The sequence below is a fragment of the Drosophila mauritiana genome, chromosome 2L (assembly GCF_004382145.1).
Source record: "Drosophila mauritiana strain mau12 chromosome 2L, ASM438214v1, whole genome shotgun sequence".
NCBI lineage: Eukaryota > Metazoa > Arthropoda > Insecta > Diptera > Drosophilidae > Drosophila > Drosophila mauritiana.
In genome coordinates, this window is record NC_046667.1 from 11,732,138 (window position 1) to 11,751,777 (window position 19,640).

The 19,640-nt window shown below is 46.4% G+C and overlaps 2 protein-coding genes across 2 annotated transcripts; one reads left to right on the top strand and one right to left on the bottom strand.

Moving 5' to 3' along the window:
* Positions 1 to 2,110: 2,110 nt before the first annotated feature.
* Positions 2,111 to 3,518, top strand: LOC117146520 (opsin Rh5). Its single transcript, XM_033312789.1, has 3 exons — positions 2,111 to 2,359; positions 2,418 to 2,764; positions 2,816 to 3,518. Exons 1-3 carry the CDS (start codon positions 2,124 to 2,126, stop codon positions 3,379 to 3,381), a joined length of 1,149 nt encoding a protein of 382 aa, XP_033168680.1. The 5' UTR covers positions 2,111 to 2,123; the 3' UTR covers positions 3,382 to 3,518.
* Positions 3,519 to 7,776: 4,258 nt separating this feature from the next.
* On the bottom strand, positions 7,777 to 14,430 carry LOC117138698 (WD repeat-containing protein 81). The gene is made up of 4 exons (XM_033300961.1): positions 12,589 to 14,430; positions 10,121 to 12,528; positions 8,471 to 10,046; positions 7,777 to 8,407 (listed from the first exon to the last, which is right to left on the bottom strand). Exons 1-4 carry the CDS (start codon positions 14,226 to 14,228, stop codon positions 8,173 to 8,175), a joined length of 5,859 nt encoding a protein of 1,952 aa, XP_033156852.1. The 5' UTR covers positions 14,229 to 14,430; the 3' UTR covers positions 7,777 to 8,172.
* Positions 14,431 to 19,640: the final 5,210 nt, after the last annotated feature.

Genomic DNA, 19,640 nt, shown 5'->3' on the forward strand with positions numbered 1-19,640 from the left:
CTTTGACCTACTGATTGCCGAAAAGTTTGCGAAATTTCGCAAAACTCGCAAAATCCTTGAGTTTCAAGGTGCGTCCTTCACTTGGCAATGGGAACGGCCCCGAAATTCCGGTCAAGGCGAGTGCTCCACCAGCCGAAGGTTAATGTTAGCGGGCGAGGCCAGTGAGAACGAGAATGAGAATGTGCCAGAGCGGGACGGCGGCTATGTGTCAGCAGGGGTCTCGCTCCCGCAGTGCCGTGCACTATTGGGCATATTAGTTTTAGCGGTATTAAGTAAGAGGAGGGATAACTGAATGAAACTGAAGTATTTTTCATGATAAAATGTTTAAGGATTCGCATTAAATGACTACAGAGTAGTTTTCTATATGAAAAGAAATTTCATTAAATGTTGCATCTTAATTGTAGACTAACCTAATAACAACAAAAAATTCTTATATACATAAAAAATAACCACGAATTATCAAACCCAACCAGAATTATTAATAATATTTATATTGGAAATTAAAAATCATAAGTCATAAGAATGCTTACAAGAAAAGGGTGTCAGAGAACCGACTACTCGCGAACTGTTCTCGACGCTTGAGGGGTACCGTACAATGAACACGATATCCGCCTCGCAACAAAGGCGGAGCGAATCAAGTTTGGCCCTTTGTTGTTGCTATTGCTCCTTGTTTTTGTTGCCAGTAGTGCTTAGCCGTGGATTTTCGAGTTGCCATGTTGTTTCTGGCGTCGATGTGATGTTGTGTTGTTGCTGTGTTCTTGTCGTCATGTGTACGATATTTTCTGGCCGCCTAATGAAAATGTTGCTGTTTTTGTTTTTTGTTGTTGATATAATAAAACACGGCCGACGTTGCCGTGCCGGTGGTGCTGGTGCTGTTCAAACAAACATCGATTCAGAGGCGGTGGCCGCAGCCCCAAGCCGCAAGAACAGCAAACGGGCACAAATCGCGCGAGGCGAAGCGACGTGTCGCGACGCGTTTTTTGCCGTCGCTGTCAGTCGTGAAGGTGGGTCATTGTGAAATGACAGCGCCGAACCAACCAGGCGCGCAGAATGCATGCACTAGCTCACTCTCTTTCCTTCCGCCAGAGCGAGACAGCCCTATGCTCGGTAACTGCAATGCAGCACCGTAGTGTCGTCCCTGTCCGACGCCCGTCTCTGCATGCTGGGCGCCGGTGCGCATTTTTGCGTCTGAAAGAAACAGGTCGAAGTCGGGCCAAAACCCGCGGAAATTGAGATTAATGCGAATGTCGCTGCTCGAGGCGAATGCCCAATGCGGCTGGCTGGTCAATTCTGGGCCCCTGGTCCGCGATGTCGGAAAATGTCGTGCAAGTGTTCGCTCGCACTCGCATTTGTCGCTGCAAGCGCCAGAAAGAGACGTTACATTTTGAATTTGACTTGATTCCGCCTACGGCGGTCGTACCGCCAAAGCGGGCAATTCAAATCGTGCAGTCGCATGTGAATGTTGAGTTGAATGAGTGAGTCTGACTGGGAGATATATATGCATTCGAGCAGGCTTCATTGGCATTGAGAGGCATATTTATACCAATTAGTTTTAAAAATATATAAAATAAGATTATAAATCCATAAACAAATATTAGTTATGGTAATTAAAACAACAAGCTAAACTATTAAATTAAATATCTTGATCTCTAGTGTCGTTAGAGCTACAAGCAATGTTTATATTCCTTATACATAATGTCTATGTCAATAATAGGTACTTTACGAACCTAGTTAACAATTAACTTTGTAAACAATTTATGTGCATAAAATGTAAACATGTAATATATGTAAAAATCTGTAAATTATTTATAAATAAAAGCGTATGATTATTTCCTAGGTAGATTCTAAGTAATGTTTGAGTCTAAACTTTACTTCACGCTGACTTTCGTAACCTGACCGCCTCAGAAATGTCTTAAGCCGCGGCTAAGACGTTGGGATTATCCTTCCTGGAATGCACACGCACCCCAAGGTCAAATGGTCACCTCTTAATCCGTCTTAATTAGATTCTTTGGCGGGCTATAAAAGCGTTTTGACGGCACTTGCTCCAGGCCATAGGTGACTCAAGTCAGAGGCCAGAATGTCGGCCTACGAGGGAAACTAGATTTTGGAGCGGATCAAGCAGTATGCACCTCAACGGCCCGAGTGGGCCACAGGCCTATGTGAACGATAGCTCCGGAGATGGCAGCGTCTTTCCCATGGGACACGGATATCCGGCGGAGTACCAGCACATGGTGCACGCCCACTGGCGGGGATTCCGAGAGGCACCCATATACTATCACGCCGGTTTCTACATTGCCTTTGTCGTCCTCATGCTGTCGAGTATCTTCGGAAATGGACTGGTCATCTGGATATTCTCCACGTGAGTGGAAAACCTATTAATTCCCACATTAATCCAGTCAAAATCCATTTTCTTTCAGCTCGAAATCCCTGCGTACTCCTTCTAACCTATTGATACTCAACCTGGCCATTTTCGATCTGTTCATGTGCACCAATATGCCGCATTATCTCATCAACGCCACAGTTGGCTATATAGTGGGCGGAGATCTGGGCTGCGATATATACGCTTTGAACGGAGGCATCTCCGGGATGGGAGCCTCCATAACGAATGCCTTTATAGCTTTCGATCGCTACAAGACAATATCCAATCCAATAGACGGACGCTTGAGCTACGGACAGATTGTACTGCTGATACTCTTCACCTGGTTGTGGGCCACTCCGTTCTCCGTGCTGCCATTGTTCCAGATCTGGGGACGATACCAGCCGGGTAAGAATGGAAACTCATGAAGATTTTTCAATTACTAAACATACCTTCCAGAGGGCTTCTTGACCACCTGCTCCTTCGATTACCTGACCAACACGGACGAAAACCGACTGTTCGTGCGCACGATCTTCGTGTGGTCCTACGTGATACCGATGACCATGATCCTGGTGTCCTACTACAAGCTCTTCACCCACGTCCGCGTGCACGAGAAGATGCTGGCGGAGCAGGCCAAGAAAATGAACGTAAAGTCACTGTCGGCCAATGCCAATGCGGATAACATGAGTGTGGAGCTCCGGATCGCCAAGGCGGCCCTCATAATATACATGCTCTTCATCCTGGCCTGGACACCCTACTCCGTGGTGGCACTCATCGGATGCTTCGGGGAGCAGCAGCTAATCACGCCCTTCGTCTCGATGCTTCCGTGCCTGGCCTGCAAGTCGGTGTCCTGTCTGGATCCCTGGGTCTATGCCACCAGTCATCCCAAGTATCGCCTGGAGCTGGAGCGCCGTCTGCCATGGCTTGGCATTCGCGAGAAGCATGCCACATCCGGAACTTCCGGCGGCCAGGAGAGTGTGGCCAGTGTCAGCGGCGATACTTTGGCACTCAGCGTGCAAAACTAATGGTACAACTGACAGATTAACGAAGTGAAGTCTTGCTGAAAAACATACGTATTAAGCTAATTAGTTTGTAGGTCGTGCAATGAACTGAAAGAGTTCCAAAAAATACAAACCAAAAAAAGTTGGCATTCAAAAATTAATCAATCACATTGAAGATTGCATTCAATCGCATGTTTTAGAAGCATCCCATCCCATACTATCTCCTAAAACACCAAAAGTTAATCGAAACACTTTCGCTCGACTGCGCCGCCTCATGTAGAGCGCACACTCGGAAACAGAAACTGAAACAGGGGAACCGTAAAATGAAAGCGGCGGCAAACTCAAAGGCAAAGGCGACGGCAACGGCGATTTCAATAGGTGGTGGCGGTCCGGGCAAACAGTCCAACCACCGGCGAGGTTGAAGAAGTTGTGCTTCTTTGTTGCTTGCGCACATCCAACCAATCCGAATACGAAAAGCGGCGTTTCAATTCAGCGAATGTTCCACACGATACCAGGCGAACAGAGACGCTAGCGACGGTTTACAACATTTGGACGCGCTCGTTGAAAGCGTGATTGGCTGGCTGACCGAGTGGGTGTGGGTGCGGTTGTGGTGGTGAATGGTGGCCAGATCGAGTCCGGATACCTCCGGAGCGAGGAGCATGGCAACAATGTTGCAGTTGCTCGTACTCGTACTCCAAGGGGATGGGAAGTTGATGCGTGTGTGCACATAGATATATAGCCACAGATACACATATGGCATATAGACCAGTCCGATGTGCGAGCGAGTGGCGCAAAGTGGGGCTTCTTCTTGCTCTTTAAGAAACAACAAACATTTTTACTAGGTATCCAGCAGATTTAGCAGCATGCCGCTCGGCTAGCGAGCGATTAGATTTCCAATGGAAACTCAATAGAAACGCCGTTAGAAGCCGCGCACGCAGGTGCGAGCGAGACCAGCGTAGGGATTAGAGAGATGCACAGATGTGATGTGTGCCAGTGCACTCATCAGCATCTGAATGCTAAATGCTATGTGGTAAATGGTTTGGTGTGGCCCACTCGATTCAATTCTCCGGATAATCCAATTTGTCGATTCAATTCGCTTGCCTCTTCAGCGGCACAACTTTTTCTTTCCGCTGTGCGCGGTGGTGTGGTGTGTCGTTTTCGTTTTCGACATTCCTCTTATTGTGTGCCCGGACTTGTTGCATGTAATAATAATAATAACGAACGAAACGGTATCGTAGCTGTTTAGTGGATGATTAAACTGAATTTAATCGTTTGCGAACAGGCGCTCATCGTCGCACAGACGGTCGTCCGGCCATTATGGCCGCTGCGTTTCTCGCACTGAAATTCATACACGAGTTTAAATTGCCCACCGAATGGGCGGCGCTATACGGTCGTCTCGCTCCCACACTCGTTGGGCGAGCAACTTGATACCCAGTTGCGAATTTGCTGCTTAGAACCGTTCTGACCGAACGGTATCCGGTTTAATACATTGATGTAATAAAAGCGCTTTGAAAATTAATGAGTGTTTATGCTACTTAACAAATTAAATATCATTTGTCGACTTTGGTTTTTATCAATCAGAGTAATTAATGATTCAATATTAATACAGAGAAAACTTTTCATTTCAACAAAGAAGTTTTAAATGCATTCCCGTCCGATTTCCCACAGGGCAGTAACAATACCAGTTTGCCATCTCGCTTGCTCCCGCAGCACTTGGACAACAACTGAGAACCGAGCATCTGCCATCTCCGTCGCGCGACATTAATCGTCTTTCTATGATTTTGGCAATCCTAATAATGCCAATTCATGGGGTGGGCGCCTGTTAACTAGCAGCAGGCTTACAGCATTAACATGTCGGAAATCGATAGCAGATGATGATGGCAGGCGGCAGGTCGGCTTCTGGATGGCACCCACTGGCCATCCTATCCTGCGGCTCTGTTAACTTTTGAACGTTAAAAATTCGATTTTATAGAATTCCAGCAACGCCCCGAAGAGCGAGAAAAGAGTTCGCCTATATACATGTACAATATAATCGTAATTACAGAGTCGAGACCAAACAAAAGGCCCTCTTGGAAACGGGCGGCGCTAACAGCCGAGAAGCAACCTTCTACGCATTCTGCGCGCCTCTTAGTTATTATGTCAGATCTGCAATGTGCGACTATAAAATACGTATGCGGCCGACGAGAATTTATTGACTCGACGCCCCCAGTTGGGGGTGTGAGTTATAAAATTGATGGCATAAACTGTCTGGTGAATTTATAAACCGCACACACCCATTTCCCACTTGCATTTCCTGCTCTCCCAGGCGTTTTTTCGAATGTATGGTAACATTTTGTAGTCATTTTATGCGCCACCGCCTGAGCGATGAACTTTTCGGCCTGCCAACCACCAGCTGCCCCCTTCTGGGTGCCTGGTTAAAATTTTCGGTTGTATGTTGGTAACATTTTGTGGTTCCAAAAAATGTTCGAGCCTGCCGCGGAAGCGACGTCAGCTCTGGCAACGCTTCTCGCCTTAAGCCCTCTCTCCTCTCTCTGCTCCAGCATCGTTGGAATTTTTGGGGTGGCATGCCATGAATCGCGTCGAGAGCCAGGGTTGCCAGGCCAGCGCGCGGGATCGAGGCGCAACAGGTGGTCGTCTCTCTGACGGCCGCACGGCAGCCCTGGTCGGGCGTTCCACGGGCCAATGGCATTCCTAACATAACGAGCTCGTCTGTTTTTTGCTGCTTGCCTGTTCTGGCAGCTGAGTGAAATTTCATGCAGCGCGATTCTCACAAATTTCGAATTCCCCACATATTTTCGTGGCGTGCCGCTGGCATTTATTTGTGTTACTTTTTGCCTCCGCCGTTTCTCACTCTTCTCGTGATTATGACGTTATGGCTGGTGGCTTATGGGTTATGTGTATGGCTTATAAGCAGGGTGGATGGATGGCTGGCTTTCAGCTCCCAGTGTTTTTTGGTTCCGCACATCGCGACCTTGAGTGGGGGCGGACCAGTGGGCGGACCAGCTGGCTTGCAAATGTAAATTTAAAAGCCTTGAAAGGTTTGTTGTTTAACCTTGAGGACAAGACAATTGAGTTTGATATGTGACAAGTGCTCAGAATTGTGATTCGTCCTAGACTGTGATAAACTTTTTGAGACCTTACAATATAAATAAATAAAATATCATTAACAACGGAGTATACACCAATAAAGATAAATGCATGTGTGCAATGTTTGCATGGTTTTTTTATGGATTAATAAATATTTTTTATTACAAAAATTGTATATCTTTAAAGGTGAAAAAAACAGATTTAAATGTGAAACTATGTTTTTTTTCATATATATTTTGTTTTTATAATAAAAAAGAAAATCCGCCATTAAGTGTATCTATATGTGCATATGTATCTAGATACCTGTATAAGGTAAAAATCTGGGTGCGAAATCAACAAGGACTGTAGGTATTCGCACACTGAAAACAATTTCTTACAAGCTTCGCCACTCAAAGTGCATTACTTCAGCAGGGTCTTGCAGTGCGAAAGACCTGCTGGGCAACATGTGGCGAACCAATCCCGACTGCCCAACTATAAGTTGGCTCCATCGAAGTGAAGGAGGAGCATTGGTGGGGAGGCGGGCTCATTAACCCCTCTCCAGATTACGCACTCCGTCGATGCGACTCCTTAAATTCAAGGTTACATCGCTCGACGGAAAGAGAGCCCAATCTCGTCCAGCTTTGTAAGACGGAGCCACCTGGCCACCTGAGTGTTCCACTCCCACTGGCCGAAAGTGGGTGGCAGTGGAGCTGCTGGAGTTAGACGCACTATTGTCCTCTGTAAATCCTCATTGTAACAAGCGCCCAGAATCATTGCCTCACGCACAAGTCGCCCTGACTCCAGACATCGAAAAAGTGCAGCGACAACAGCAGCAGCAGCACAACAGAATGCCAATGCAAAAAAGTTGCCATAAAGAAACGACGACGACAACGACGTCCCCATCTCCGCATCACCATCACCATCGCCATCGCCCAAAAATAAATGCAACGCCTTCGAACGGACGATCTCCCAGATACTCCCGCTCGCCCCCCTCCATCCCGTCCAGACCCTGGAGATCCCAACCCGTCGGATGCAAGGTCCGTTGCTGCTGGGACGTTGCTGCTGTGCTGCTGCGTTTGCTGCTGCTCCCAGCAGGTTCATTGGCCCAGCTCAAGGCGATGCGAAGGCAAGGAAATCGAGCGAAGAGGCACACAGCGAAAATTGAACGAGCAAATCATTCAAACTGGTTTCAGGGTTACGACTGCGATGGACGTTCGTTATCGACTGTATGCTACTCAGGATGCACTGAATCATCTTGACAATTCAAAATACACACATCCGTTGAGTATTACCTAAGCTTGGGAATGCCATATTCCCTGTAAAGAGATAATATTTGTCTTTTACATTTTTATTGTTTTCCTGTATCGCTATATAAATATTTTACCTCTTTCCAGCTTAATTAATTACTTTTAAATACAATTTTGTCTTCTATTGTATGGACATACATATAAATACATATAAATTGTGGACCTGGAATGCTTTTACACGACATAAATATAGCTTTGATTATGCGAACTAATTCCTATATGCTAGAAGAAAGTAGCTATAATGTACCATTGCCTGTGCGATCGTAATTATAATAAATAATAATAGCAATGCAAACGCTACCTCAATACACAAATTCATTGGGTTAGGCGGGTTAGGTTTCTTGGCGATGTCCAACCCTCGTTAGTTGCAATAAAATAATATTTGGTGCCGTTGAATATAAAATAAACTAGACTATAATATCATAGTATGGTACAAGAAATTCTAGCAAAGCAGGGCTATATTTCCGCTCTCGTTGCCCGCGAGGAAGGCTCGATTCAGTGGCAACACAGCCAGCGAGGTGAGCACACCACGGAATGTCTCCGAGCGAAGTTTGGTGATGGTGCTGAAGGCATGGGAGTGGGCCACATCCGCATAGACGCCCACACGGTTGCCAGTGGTTGCATAGACCAGAGATGGGCCAACACTCTGTAGGAAATGGGCGGGTTCCGGGGGAGGTCTATAATAGTAATAATAATATTAGTAACTGCCCATGATTGATACGACTTTGTCTAGGACTTACTTGAGCTGGTAGTGCATGATACCATCCAGGGCATGCCAAACGGCCAGGCTATGATCCAAGGCGGAGCTCACCAGGAACTGGTCACTCGGAGCGGCCAGCTGCAGCAGATCGCATTCCATTGGTCGCCACGAGTTGATCACCATGCCAGTGCGCGTGTCCAGCTGGACGATGCATCCTGACGAGAGTCCCGCTGCCAGCCAGTTGCCGGAAGGTGCGACAGCCAGGCATCTGACAGTGGCATTGGGCAGAGAAGCATTGCACACCCGCCACTCGTTCACGTACTCACAGCTCCGAGCATCCACCATCTTGACAGTGGACTCCGCAGTGCCGGCAATTACCAGCGGGGAATGGGAGGGCAAACATTTGACCACTGTGACAGCACTATGACGAGGAGCATCCAGTACGCCAAGCGGTCTTCCTATGAACGGATCCCACAGATGAATGCCCGAATCGCAGGACACCACATATCGCAAGGACTCTAGGAAGCCAAGCGAGTTTATGGACTTCTTGTGCGCCGTGTAAGTGAACTGGCAGGCGCTCGTCTTGCGACCATCTCCTTCGCTGCGAAGTGACCACAGCTTCACGGTCTTGTCCTTGGAGGCGGAAATGAAACTGTTCTCATTATCCAGGGCATATATAGCTCTCACTGAGTTGGTGTGTCCTACAAACGACTGCAGGCGAATTTGCTTGAGATTAAGTGTCTGAGTGTCCTTCTCATTGCGCGTCGTCTCATTGCGCCAGTAGGCCAACCAGTTGCCTTTCAGATGACGAGTTTTGGGCATCTGGTCCAGTTTGTACGCCACCATGTCGATGAGTTCCACATTGTTTCTGGCCACTTGCAGGCGGTTACCCACGATCTGAGTGCCAAAGCTATTGGCGGCCAGTTCGCAGCTCGCATCTACAGAGTCCACATCTTGCCCAGAACTCACACTGGTCGCTAGTTGAATTTTGCTTTGTCCATTGGGTTGCTCGTGCTCGTGGCACAAGGTCAGCACAAAATCCAGATTGCTCAGTGTCCTCTTCATGTTGGCCTCGCCCAGGAAGCGCAGGAATGTCAGGTAAGCGGTGTGCGCCAGCTCCGGTCCGAAAACATCCCTTAGCTCCTCCAACGCTCGCTCCGGCTGCGATGCACCACCAACGAGCGAGAGATTAGCGAGATCGCAGGCAAAGTCATTCGGCAATCCGAAGGCCTTGTTGAAAATCAGGAAAAACGGATTGAGCAGCGGCTGACACAGATGCTCCCGTGTCATATCCGAGCCCAAGCGAACGCTCAGAGCGTAGATCGCATCCAGAAACTTGCGCGCCAACAGCGAACGTCCCAGATAACCACTGGGCATCACAAGGTTGGTGGAGCTCAAAAGGCCCAAAATGGGCAGAAGGATTGCGTCTAGCATTATGTGCTGTAGGTGCTCCATGATACTGGCATCGGTTAGACATGGAACCATGTATTTAAGCAATTGCAGCGAACTGATTATGGCTCCCTCGAGGCTGCCAGTTATTCGTTTGGAGCACAGACCGATGAGTTCGCTGATGTGGGGAAAGTACTGCAACAGCAAAAAGTTTTCCCCATAGAGAGCTACAATGGACAAAGACAAATGATGATCTTTCAATTTTTTCAAAAATGATTAAGATAAATATTGTTTAGCTAACCTGCAATGGACATGAGGCATTCCAGGACTCGAGCTGCACTCCGGTCGCCCACGACCCTCGCGTTGGCAATGCTGAAGTAATTGAGGTTGGCTGCATCGGGACTGGAATTGAAACTGGAACCACCATCGTCCACCTCCGGTAGCAGGTTCTCCTGACCCACGTAGCACAGGGAGAGCAGCTTGAGAAGGTTCCTGGTGATGAACCGGGAGGTCAGCACTGGACCCAGCCGATGCGACAGCCACACCAAACTCTCGGCACTCATCTCGCTGATGCGGTTGTTCTGCACGGCCTTGGCCTCCGACAACCGAGAGATGACCGATGCCTGCAGGGAGTCCGATGCCTCCGCTTCCGACTCCTCCGCTGGAGGAGGTAGCTGCTCCACCGCCTGGCTGATCAGCTCAAAGCTGTCCACACTCTTCCGCGAACCAATATCGCAGTCGATGGCGCTCAGCTGAAAACTCCGACGAATGCCACCGGCAGTGGGACCCATGGGAATCTCAATGGTGGGCGATCGCGGTCCTATGGGAGGTGGAACCAATGCGGGTGGTGTTTGACTCTCCTTTAAAGATAGTTTATCTGGCGATATTCTTGCTCCATAGATTAGTTCGTTGATCACCAGTTTATCTGGAGATCCATCCGATTCTCGAGCTTCCTCCGCACTAGCAGCACTGTTGCTGGGACGCATGTCGAAGGAGTCAATCGACTTGCTGTCCTGCGTGGACGCCCTGTCGTGGTCATCCTCGAAGGTGAACAGCTCCTCAATGTCGGGTTTTATTTCTGGTGCCACTACTGCCTGGTGAACTTCATTCTCTGAGGCAAAGTTGAGATTTTTACTCGTCCTTCTGCTTCCGCCACTGTGATAGTGATAGCCATTGCCCTGCTCCGGTTCCTTGTAGCCACCAACAGCTTCAATGAGTGGCGCTATGAAATGATGCAGAAAACAGCGCAGTCCGAAACGCACAATTAGGCGAAGCAGGAAACTGTGGTGATAAAGCTTCACCGATTTCCGGGACTTGAACGAACTGCTGGCCGAGAAACGGAGATGGCCACCACTGTTAGTGGAGCCATTGGAGCCGCCGTCGTCCGGGGAACTGACGCTCTCCACATCGTACAGTTTCAGCAGTGGTTGTAGCAGATGCTGTTGGGTTTGGGACACTCCCAATGCCTGTGCAATGGGATCGAACAGGTTCCAGGCAGTCAATATCGATGTGCGTTCATCTCTCAAAAGATCTATGATGTGCGGTAGCAGCAACTCAACCGGAGTAAATTGCTCATAAGCAAAGGCCATGGGCTCAAGAAGCCTCTTTACATGGGCACAGCACGACATCACCTTACACTCGGCGATCTTACGTTCGAAAAGCACTCTCTGACGATCCATCTCCGTGTATCTGTCACATTCCCTGCCTCCTTTGCAGCTGAAGTGAGTGTGCAGCTCCAGTAACACTGCATTAGCCTCAAAAGCATGTAGAGATCTGACGAGAGCGTAGACAGCCATGTAGTGGCTGGGGAACGGAAGCAACAAGTTGCTGAACATAGGCTCCAACAGTTGGGCAGGATTTGGCGGCTGTGGCAAGCCTTGATCCTCCTCTCCAGGCTCCTCCAATTGAAGCAGCAGGCGCACTACTCGACGCACTGGCTTGGGCAGCTCCTGACGATGCAGCTGAGCAACCGTCCGGCACGCGGAGAGTCGAGAATCAAAGGTTGCAGTCAAGCCATTTCCCATCAGAAGGGGTCGCAAACGTTGCATGGCGAAGAGTTCAATAATGAGGCAACCCAAGACGTGGAGATCCCGCTCTTTCCTGGCATTCAACAGATGCTGTAGACAATTCCTTTTTTCTCTTAAGAGATTCTTTGACTTTGGTGGTATCTCATCCCCGCTGGCAAACAGTTGATTCGTGAACGAATGTTCCGCTGAGTTCTGCTCGAACATCATGTCACTGCTGATCATCTTCTCCTCGGGATTGGCAGACGCGCGTTGTTGTGGGAAAGTGCGTGCGTAGAACGCCTCCAGAGTCTCCAGATTGTGCAGCAAAAGGGCTGGATTATAATTCTCCGGCAGTTCAATGAAATTTGTGATTGCATAGAAATTGGAAGCTGATGCGGATGCAGAGCTGCTGTGAACAGAGCCGCTTGATCCGTCATCACCAAGGCGCAGAGATAGGTGGGATGATCCAGCACTCTCAGCATGCAGGTTTTCCGAACTTTTGGCTAGACGTTTTGCAGGACTGGCGTACAGTTGGCTTAGCCTGGGTGCGGTTTTACTAAACCATGGCGTCGCATATCGACGTGGAGGATGTGCACTTGCAAAAAGTTGGACGATGCCGCGCTGGCTGAGATTCCGGTGCTGATCCACAAGGGTTAGGCAGACATTCTTCGACTTAACGGCCGCTTTGCCACTCAGTTTGTATCTAACATGGAATAGGAAAATTAGTAATGATTAAATAAACTATCGTTCAAAGTTAATTTACCCAAAGTTTAGATCAATCCAGTGATGCAGTCGCTCGCTCACGTACTGCGACTCCAAGGCCTCGCGGTGCTTGCAGATGAAATCCTCTGGACAGGTGGCCCAAGCAGGCAGCTCGAGATCCGGCAGGTCTTCGTGAATGCTCTTGAATATCATGGGATCTGAGTAGAACTCGGGTATGCACTCGTCTGGCGTCCATTCCTGGAGTCGCTGAATGGACACAGGGTACTCGGCGGGCACCCAGATGGGACGCACATGGGCGCAGAGAATGGCCTGCGGCGTTCTCCTCGCCATATATACAAAGTAGGTGATCTCGGAAAGAAAGTCGGAGACGTGGTGCGGTGCCTGATCACCGATTGCTTGATAACTACCGTCTGCACTGCCATGCTGGCTTGCATGGGCGTACATGAGATCCAGATGGACATCGCCCTTGTTCAGGCGATACTTGCTCTTCGTTAAATCCCGCCATGCGCCTCCTCCGCGTCCACTAAAGTCAGTGACCCAGGGCATGATGTGGTGGTAGGCGGCATTGGTCAGACTCCTGCCACACGCATTGTTCAGGATAGTAAGGTAGTCGAAGTTGGACAACTGACCATTGCACCACATCTCGGCATATTCGCGCAAGTTGAAGTGGGCGGGATCGTAGGCGAATCGCAGGTCGAACATGGTGCTGCTGGAGGGTAGTGGCTGCTGCGCCTCCCTAGCCTCTCCCAAATCCTCGCTGGCCAGCGGCGTAAGGGGCGACATGTCCTCCCCAGCCGGATCATCGTCCAGCAGATTACACTGCAGCCGAGGAAGCACTTGCAGCCAGAGATTCTCGCGCAGCACAATATCCTGCAAGCGCAGATCACCCAGAAAAAGTCCCTGTCCTTGGAGATGCTTCGCCAGCTGCAGGATCTGGTAGATCACAAACAGTGTCTTGTTGTAATTCTTTCCCAGCAAAGCCGGACTGAAGGTGATGCAATCGTACAGGCTGCATTCCAGAGCTGGAGGATAAAAGAAGACGCTGATGTGCGTGGAGGACTCTATGGCCACCAGGGCGGGCAAGACGTTGGCATGACAGCTGCCTGCGGAAAAAGAGGTAGCACTCGACGCATCACTAACACCGTCACGATCTAGCTGACAGTGCAGCACGGGGCATTGATAAACCCGCTGGATGAGCTCTTTGAGCACCACATCATGCGGTTGTAGCTGGCCTTGGCCACTTGGTGGCTTCGTCGAGGGCGCTGACGGGGTTGATCTGCACATTTTGACATGGGCGCCATTGTATTTCCTGTAAGCCTCCTCCCAAAGCTGCTTGAAGTTGCTGTGAGCCACAAAGGATACTGCCTGCGAGTAGGAAAGTGGCAATTCGGATGAAGGCGCATCCCCAGAGATCCTAGGCAACGGGTACACCTTTGACTGCGGCTGCTTCCTATAGGTCTGCACCAAAATCCTCGTCCACGGATGCTCCAACTGCCCAGTGGGATAGGACCTGCGATCCAGCAGTGGCCAACTGGGAAAGTGAGTCAGCCGCCTGTTTCGCTCCAACGATTGCAGCCACGCCTTGTCGCAGATAACTTGGAATCTACCATCGCCGCCCGCCTCGCAAACATGTTGCGGATCCACTCCGATTTCTGGCCAAATCTGTTCACAGTGGCCCATTTTTCATATGGGGGGTGCTCCAAATTGGCAATCCTGCGATTTCAATCCGCTGCTGCCTGCCACCGCGGTTCGATCACATTTTTCGACTGGGCGAGGTTCGATCTTATTCAGCCATGGACTTTTTGGGCTTAAGCACGTCGATTTGTTGGGTGTTTCGAGGATTTTCTCTTATCTTATCAAAGAATGCTGCGAACTTGAGGAATCAGCTGTTAATCAGTGTGACCAGTCTGAGTGTTGTGAAAAACATTGCAAATAAAGACTGAATGGTATTTTAGGTCAGTTCAGTTTTAGAACATTGAGCGCCAAAATTTAAATTTTAAAAGGGTTAAACCAAAATTATTAAAAATGTATCAAATTGAAAAAAAAAAACCAAAAAATCGTTTGTTTGTATAGTTCTTATTTATTGTTTTTATGAAAATTAGGAAAATAATACAAGAAACCATTAAAATGATTAATTATTATTATAAAGCGAGATTTTTTGAATTGCGCAAATAAATGTATGAAACTAAAGAAAACCTTAATTTGATTTGATGACAGTGCTCATATCTTGGACTATTTATTTGTTACTATTAGAATAATATTCAAATATTGTTGAGGAAGCATTCGAGCAATATGCTAAAGTCCACAAAAACGTGAGTTTGTATTTGCCCCGCTGATCAAACATGCTCATTTTCAACCGAAGTCAACAACTTTCATGTAAGCTTTGGCATGCGACGCATGTGGGAAACACTTGACCGATAATAAACGCTAAAGTAATCAAAGGACGTGCCATTATCAGCAGTTAACTTTTGGAACTCGAAGAGCCGAATATGCTCAAATATATTGATTAAGTCAATATGGGCTTGTATTTGGATTAGAACGAGTCTGCTAAACAAACTTTCAGCGTCTGAGTATTTTCATGGCGTATGGAGGAGAAATGTTTATTTGTTAACTCATTTAATTTCAGATTAAAGTAAAAATGAGCTGTAGCGAAGCGAACAACTAGGATAATTTGTTTAATGCTAATTTAAATTGGTTAATCTTTCGTGTTTGCTGACCTCATGGAAATTCCCACGCTCCTCTGCCCAAATATTCCGCATTCTCATCCGAAATCCTAATCTTATCAATGAGTTGTGCTCGGTTTTGTAATTTGCCGCCTTCTGCAGAGCGTCTTTCCCCATTTCTTTTCCCCATTGCCTTTCCGGTTTGCGAACGGCACTTGAAAGAAACTCCAAGGTAGCACAGCCAAGTTTAAGGTCAAAATGTTTGGGTTTCACATACGTATGAATGTATCTTAGATTACTCTGTTGACTCGCATGCGAAATTCGGCGGCAATATCATGTTGTATGGCCCAAAAGAAGTGCAATTATGGCATCCAACTGGTTTTGTTGCCCCCGAAAAAAAAAACAAAAATTCGCAATGCGATGCACGGATTCATTACTTCCGTTTCGCACAAATAAGAGGCCTTAAGTATTGCATATATGTATATCAGTATCACGTGTTAAAGGCTTGTCTCCGGCTCCAACTTCAGCTGTCCAGATGTGGTTAGGAAACTCACCGGTATCGATCGGTATATTTGCAAAGTGCCACAATTAAACGATTTGCATGTGTTTGCCTGCTAAAAGTTCCTACCACTTTTCACACTTTAAATGAGTTGTGCAAACAAATTCGAATGTTACTCATTACAAGGGGAAGTATTTAGATACATATGTATCTTAACTGAATATAAAGTCATATAGCGGGACGGAATTTTTACCAGTACGAAAATAACCCATATACGAGTGCAATTGGTTTTTGGCACTTTCCCTTGGCTTATAAAGCGGCGCACACGACTGCCGATCAAAGTGAGATATGGCCAATTAAGTTATTAAACCCCTTTGAGGATGACGCACCCCCACATACGATTCCTTCAGCTGCTCGTGCTCCACTCGAAATCGGTATCAATGGGACTCGCTAGTTGGGAATATTTCTCCCACTAGACTATATCACATGCTCGGATTTGACAGCTATGTATGTGTCCATGGCTGAAGCGGAGATTCCCGTCTGTCCTCCCACGACCAATCTTATCTTTTCCTTGGAGTCTTGGTACAAAAGTCGCACTATAAAGCCTCTGCCGGCTATAAAGATTGGTGCCGATATTATGGTTAGTACCCTTGTAAAAGGCACATCTAAGATAGCCAACTTTCCGCAGTTTATAGGGTTATTACGATCGCCTCGAAATATGGCAATAGAACAGAACATGAAAGTTAACCAGAACTCATTGGTGCTCATAGCCATAGTTATAACCCCGTGACCCAATGGGCTTTAGCCTTCAAGCAGTTAACCCCACTTGATATCCACTTAATTCGATCCACTCCAATTTGGCCAAGAGTCTCGTGACGATTTGCGGTCTGCGTTTTATAGTATAGTAGTATTTCAGTGAGCTCGAGTATTTTCTCAGCATCGCCGATGACCCTCAAAATGTCAATTGTGCGACCATTTACTTGCCTCGACTATTTGTTAACTATTTTAATTACTTAAGTGCTTACTTACTGCATTTTACGCGAACTATTCGCGCCTTAACCGATGTCGATCACCTGTTCAGATTTCGTTCGAATGATTTATGGTTGTTACAAACTCGTTAGAGGCATGTGGCTAAAAGTTTATGATTTTTAAGCTCTCATTTAATGACTTGCTAATATAGATATACTAAGTATAAATATATCCTTTTTGGTTGTAGATAGCACTTAATTCTATATCCCAAGCTGACTACTCTGCTATGGAATTTTAGATAGAATTTAGCCAGCGTGATTAGCTGCAGATACAGTATCTTCTTATCGCGACAGATATAATTTGATATATTTTTAGATTATATCATCATTACCGCTGATCCCTTCAATAAAGATAGCATATGATAATGCTGCTATCTGTTTTGCTGAAGAAATTCGCTGGAGAAATATTATTCTTTCAAACAGTTTCAATTGCCGGGAACTCAAGTGGCATTTCATAAAGACTTCTAAATATATTTGCACAACTATTAGTTTATTTTCTGAATATAGATGATTGATCTAGATGATTGATACTCTCCTCAGCACGCAACGTTCCTGACTTTTATGTATGTCCTTCTACCCTCTGAAATCTGGGGGAATTCATAGATGAAAGTTTCACTTGATTTGCAAGCTTTAATTGGAAGAGACTGATCGAACTATCTGATATGCTGGAAATTCTACAAATGCTAGAAAATTCTGGACTTTAACAAGGCAAAGTTGAAAATTTCCTTGAAACATTGAAAAATAAGTTTGTTTTCGAAGCTTATCTGTAAAAAAAATTGTTTAATAAAACCGTATTTGTTAAAGATGAATGGCGCTGCTTTTATGTGCTTACTTTATAAGAAAGTATAGTTTAATGGAACATACTTTCTTTAGATTCACATTTAAGAGAGCTGGGTATCATATTATTTGTAGAGTGTATTCTTTGTGGATTGATCTTTGAAGTTCGTCACATTCCATTGAACGACTTTCAGGCCGCTTCAATTCATTTGCGGGGCATCATAGTATACAAATAACGCAAAATATTTGGTATGCGAGTTAAATATTGAGTGCTATTATTGTTCGTCTGCCGCGAAGTCTGTCCGTCCAATCGTCCAACTGCCCAACCGTCCAACTGTCCATTTGTCCATCTGTCCAGATTACCAGTTCAAGCTGGTTACGTTTTCGGTCACGGACGTTTGGAGCCAGTTTTGGCTAGATTCTAGTGTCTGTCCGTCGAGCGAAAACGTATGTATTATCATTTCCATATCGTCGGATATATTCAGAATATTTCGATAATTTATGTGGACAAACATTTCAATTTCAATTGCAGAACAGCAGCATGGTTCGCTGACTTAATGAACTCAACACGAGACGACCGAGCTTGAAGATCATCACAGCTCAGTGGTGGTGGAGCTGCGATCATATCGGATATCATGGATGTTGGATGTAGGATCGTTTCAAGTGGATCGGATGCGATGTGCGTGCGGCTAATTGATGGGGTGCACATCAATTGAAGTTTGTCACTTTTCATTTGGGCCCAAGACGGAATATTTCCAGTCCAAGTCGCTGTCAGCGGATTGGAATTCTCTGCCAACGCCGGTTATCTGCGCGTAGTTGTCACCTGGATGATCTCGAGTCTGGACAAAGTGTGCCATCGATAAGGCCGGAAAAGTTTAACTGATAAACATGGTGTACATATACATATATATGTACATACACTTTGGGCTTCAAATGGAGAGCACTACTCGGCAATGGATTAGATTTCTGGCGATAGTGATTGAGATAATGCATGTGCCAAATCTTAATGGACATACAATAATCCCGCCATAAGTACGATTCATTGAGACACCTATTGAGTACTTCCCCGGGGAAAACCGAAACAGATCGCATAACATTCCGTACTTTTAAGTATCCCCTTGAAATGTATATATCAGATATAAATACAAGCAAAGTGTACAGAATGTATATTAATAACCCAGCTGAGCTGCATTGAACCGCATCTGTAACTGGTTAACTGAGCATTCAATTTTTGAGTATGCAGATACAGATGTATCCACATGTATAGCAACGATTTGATCTGAAATCGAAACTGAGGAGGCCGTAATGAATACAGAACGTACAATAGAAGTGTCAGGGACGGTATGAGGTGGTTCACCCGTCTATAAACGATAGCGATTCCCCATTCTCGCGACCCCCAGCCTCCCACCGCCCATCTCCCACCGCCCACCGCCCAATCGCGCCCCCTGCTTTCCAGTTAATTGCATTGCATAAAGTCGCAACCCGCCTCTAACCGGTAAACGCCGCTGACTGAACTAACTAACTACTAACTAACACAGCCGAAACTACAACTAAACTAATTCTGATGATGGAGCCGCAACAAGTTGTCGCTCTCCGCCGAATACCCTACACCGCAGACGGTCGGGCATCTTGGCGGCTGCAGTGCGTCTTGAAGATGGGAACTTGTTGCTATCGCCACTCGGCGGACATCAATGTCCCATTTGATACGTGTATAGTATAGATGGCTCGGTCGGTTGGTTGGTTGGATGGATGGATGGGTGGTGAACAAAGAAATGTGTTGGTGCTCTGACATACTTATGGGATTTAAAGTATATATAGGCATATAGTTTTATATCCAGACGCGATGTGTATAAAAAAATGTAAATGTTCTTGAAATTGTATTTTTAAAAAAAGTGTGCGCAAACTAAGAATAGTTTATTGCCGCACGCTTTATTGTGGTCCTATTGTTTTGACAAACTTTAATCAAGGTTGTATCTTGTATCTATCAACTAAATACTAAGATATAAGTATAATTTATCAATAGGATAAAGTTCCAACTAACTAAATACTAAGATATGAGTATAATTTATCAATAGGATAAAGTTCTATAAAGAAGATAAGCCCCTTTGGTAATACTAACTTGTTT

Coding starts and splice junctions, on each gene's coding strand:
- LOC117146520 (XM_033312789.1), top strand. CDS start 2,124: ATGCACCTCAACGGCCCGAGTGGGCCACAGGCCTATGTGAACGATAGC. Junction 2,360..2,417: donor GTCATCTGGATATTCTCCAC/GTGAGTGGAAAA, acceptor ATTTTCTTTCAG/CTCGAAATCCCTGCGTACTC. Junction 2,765..2,815: donor CTGGGGACGATACCAGCCGG/GTAAGAATGGAA, acceptor CATACCTTCCAG/AGGGCTTCTTGACCACCTGC.
- LOC117138698 (XM_033300961.1), bottom strand. CDS start 14,228: ATGGGCCACTGTGAACAGATTTGGCCAGAAATCGGAGTGGATCCGCAA. Junction 12,529..12,588: donor TGGATTGATCTAAACTTTGG/GTAAATTAACTT, acceptor ATTCCATGTTAG/ATACAAACTGAGTGGCAAAG. Junction 8,408..8,470: donor ATCATGCACTACCAGCTCAA/GTAAGTCCTAGA, acceptor TTACTATTATAG/ACCTCCCCCGGAACCCGCCC.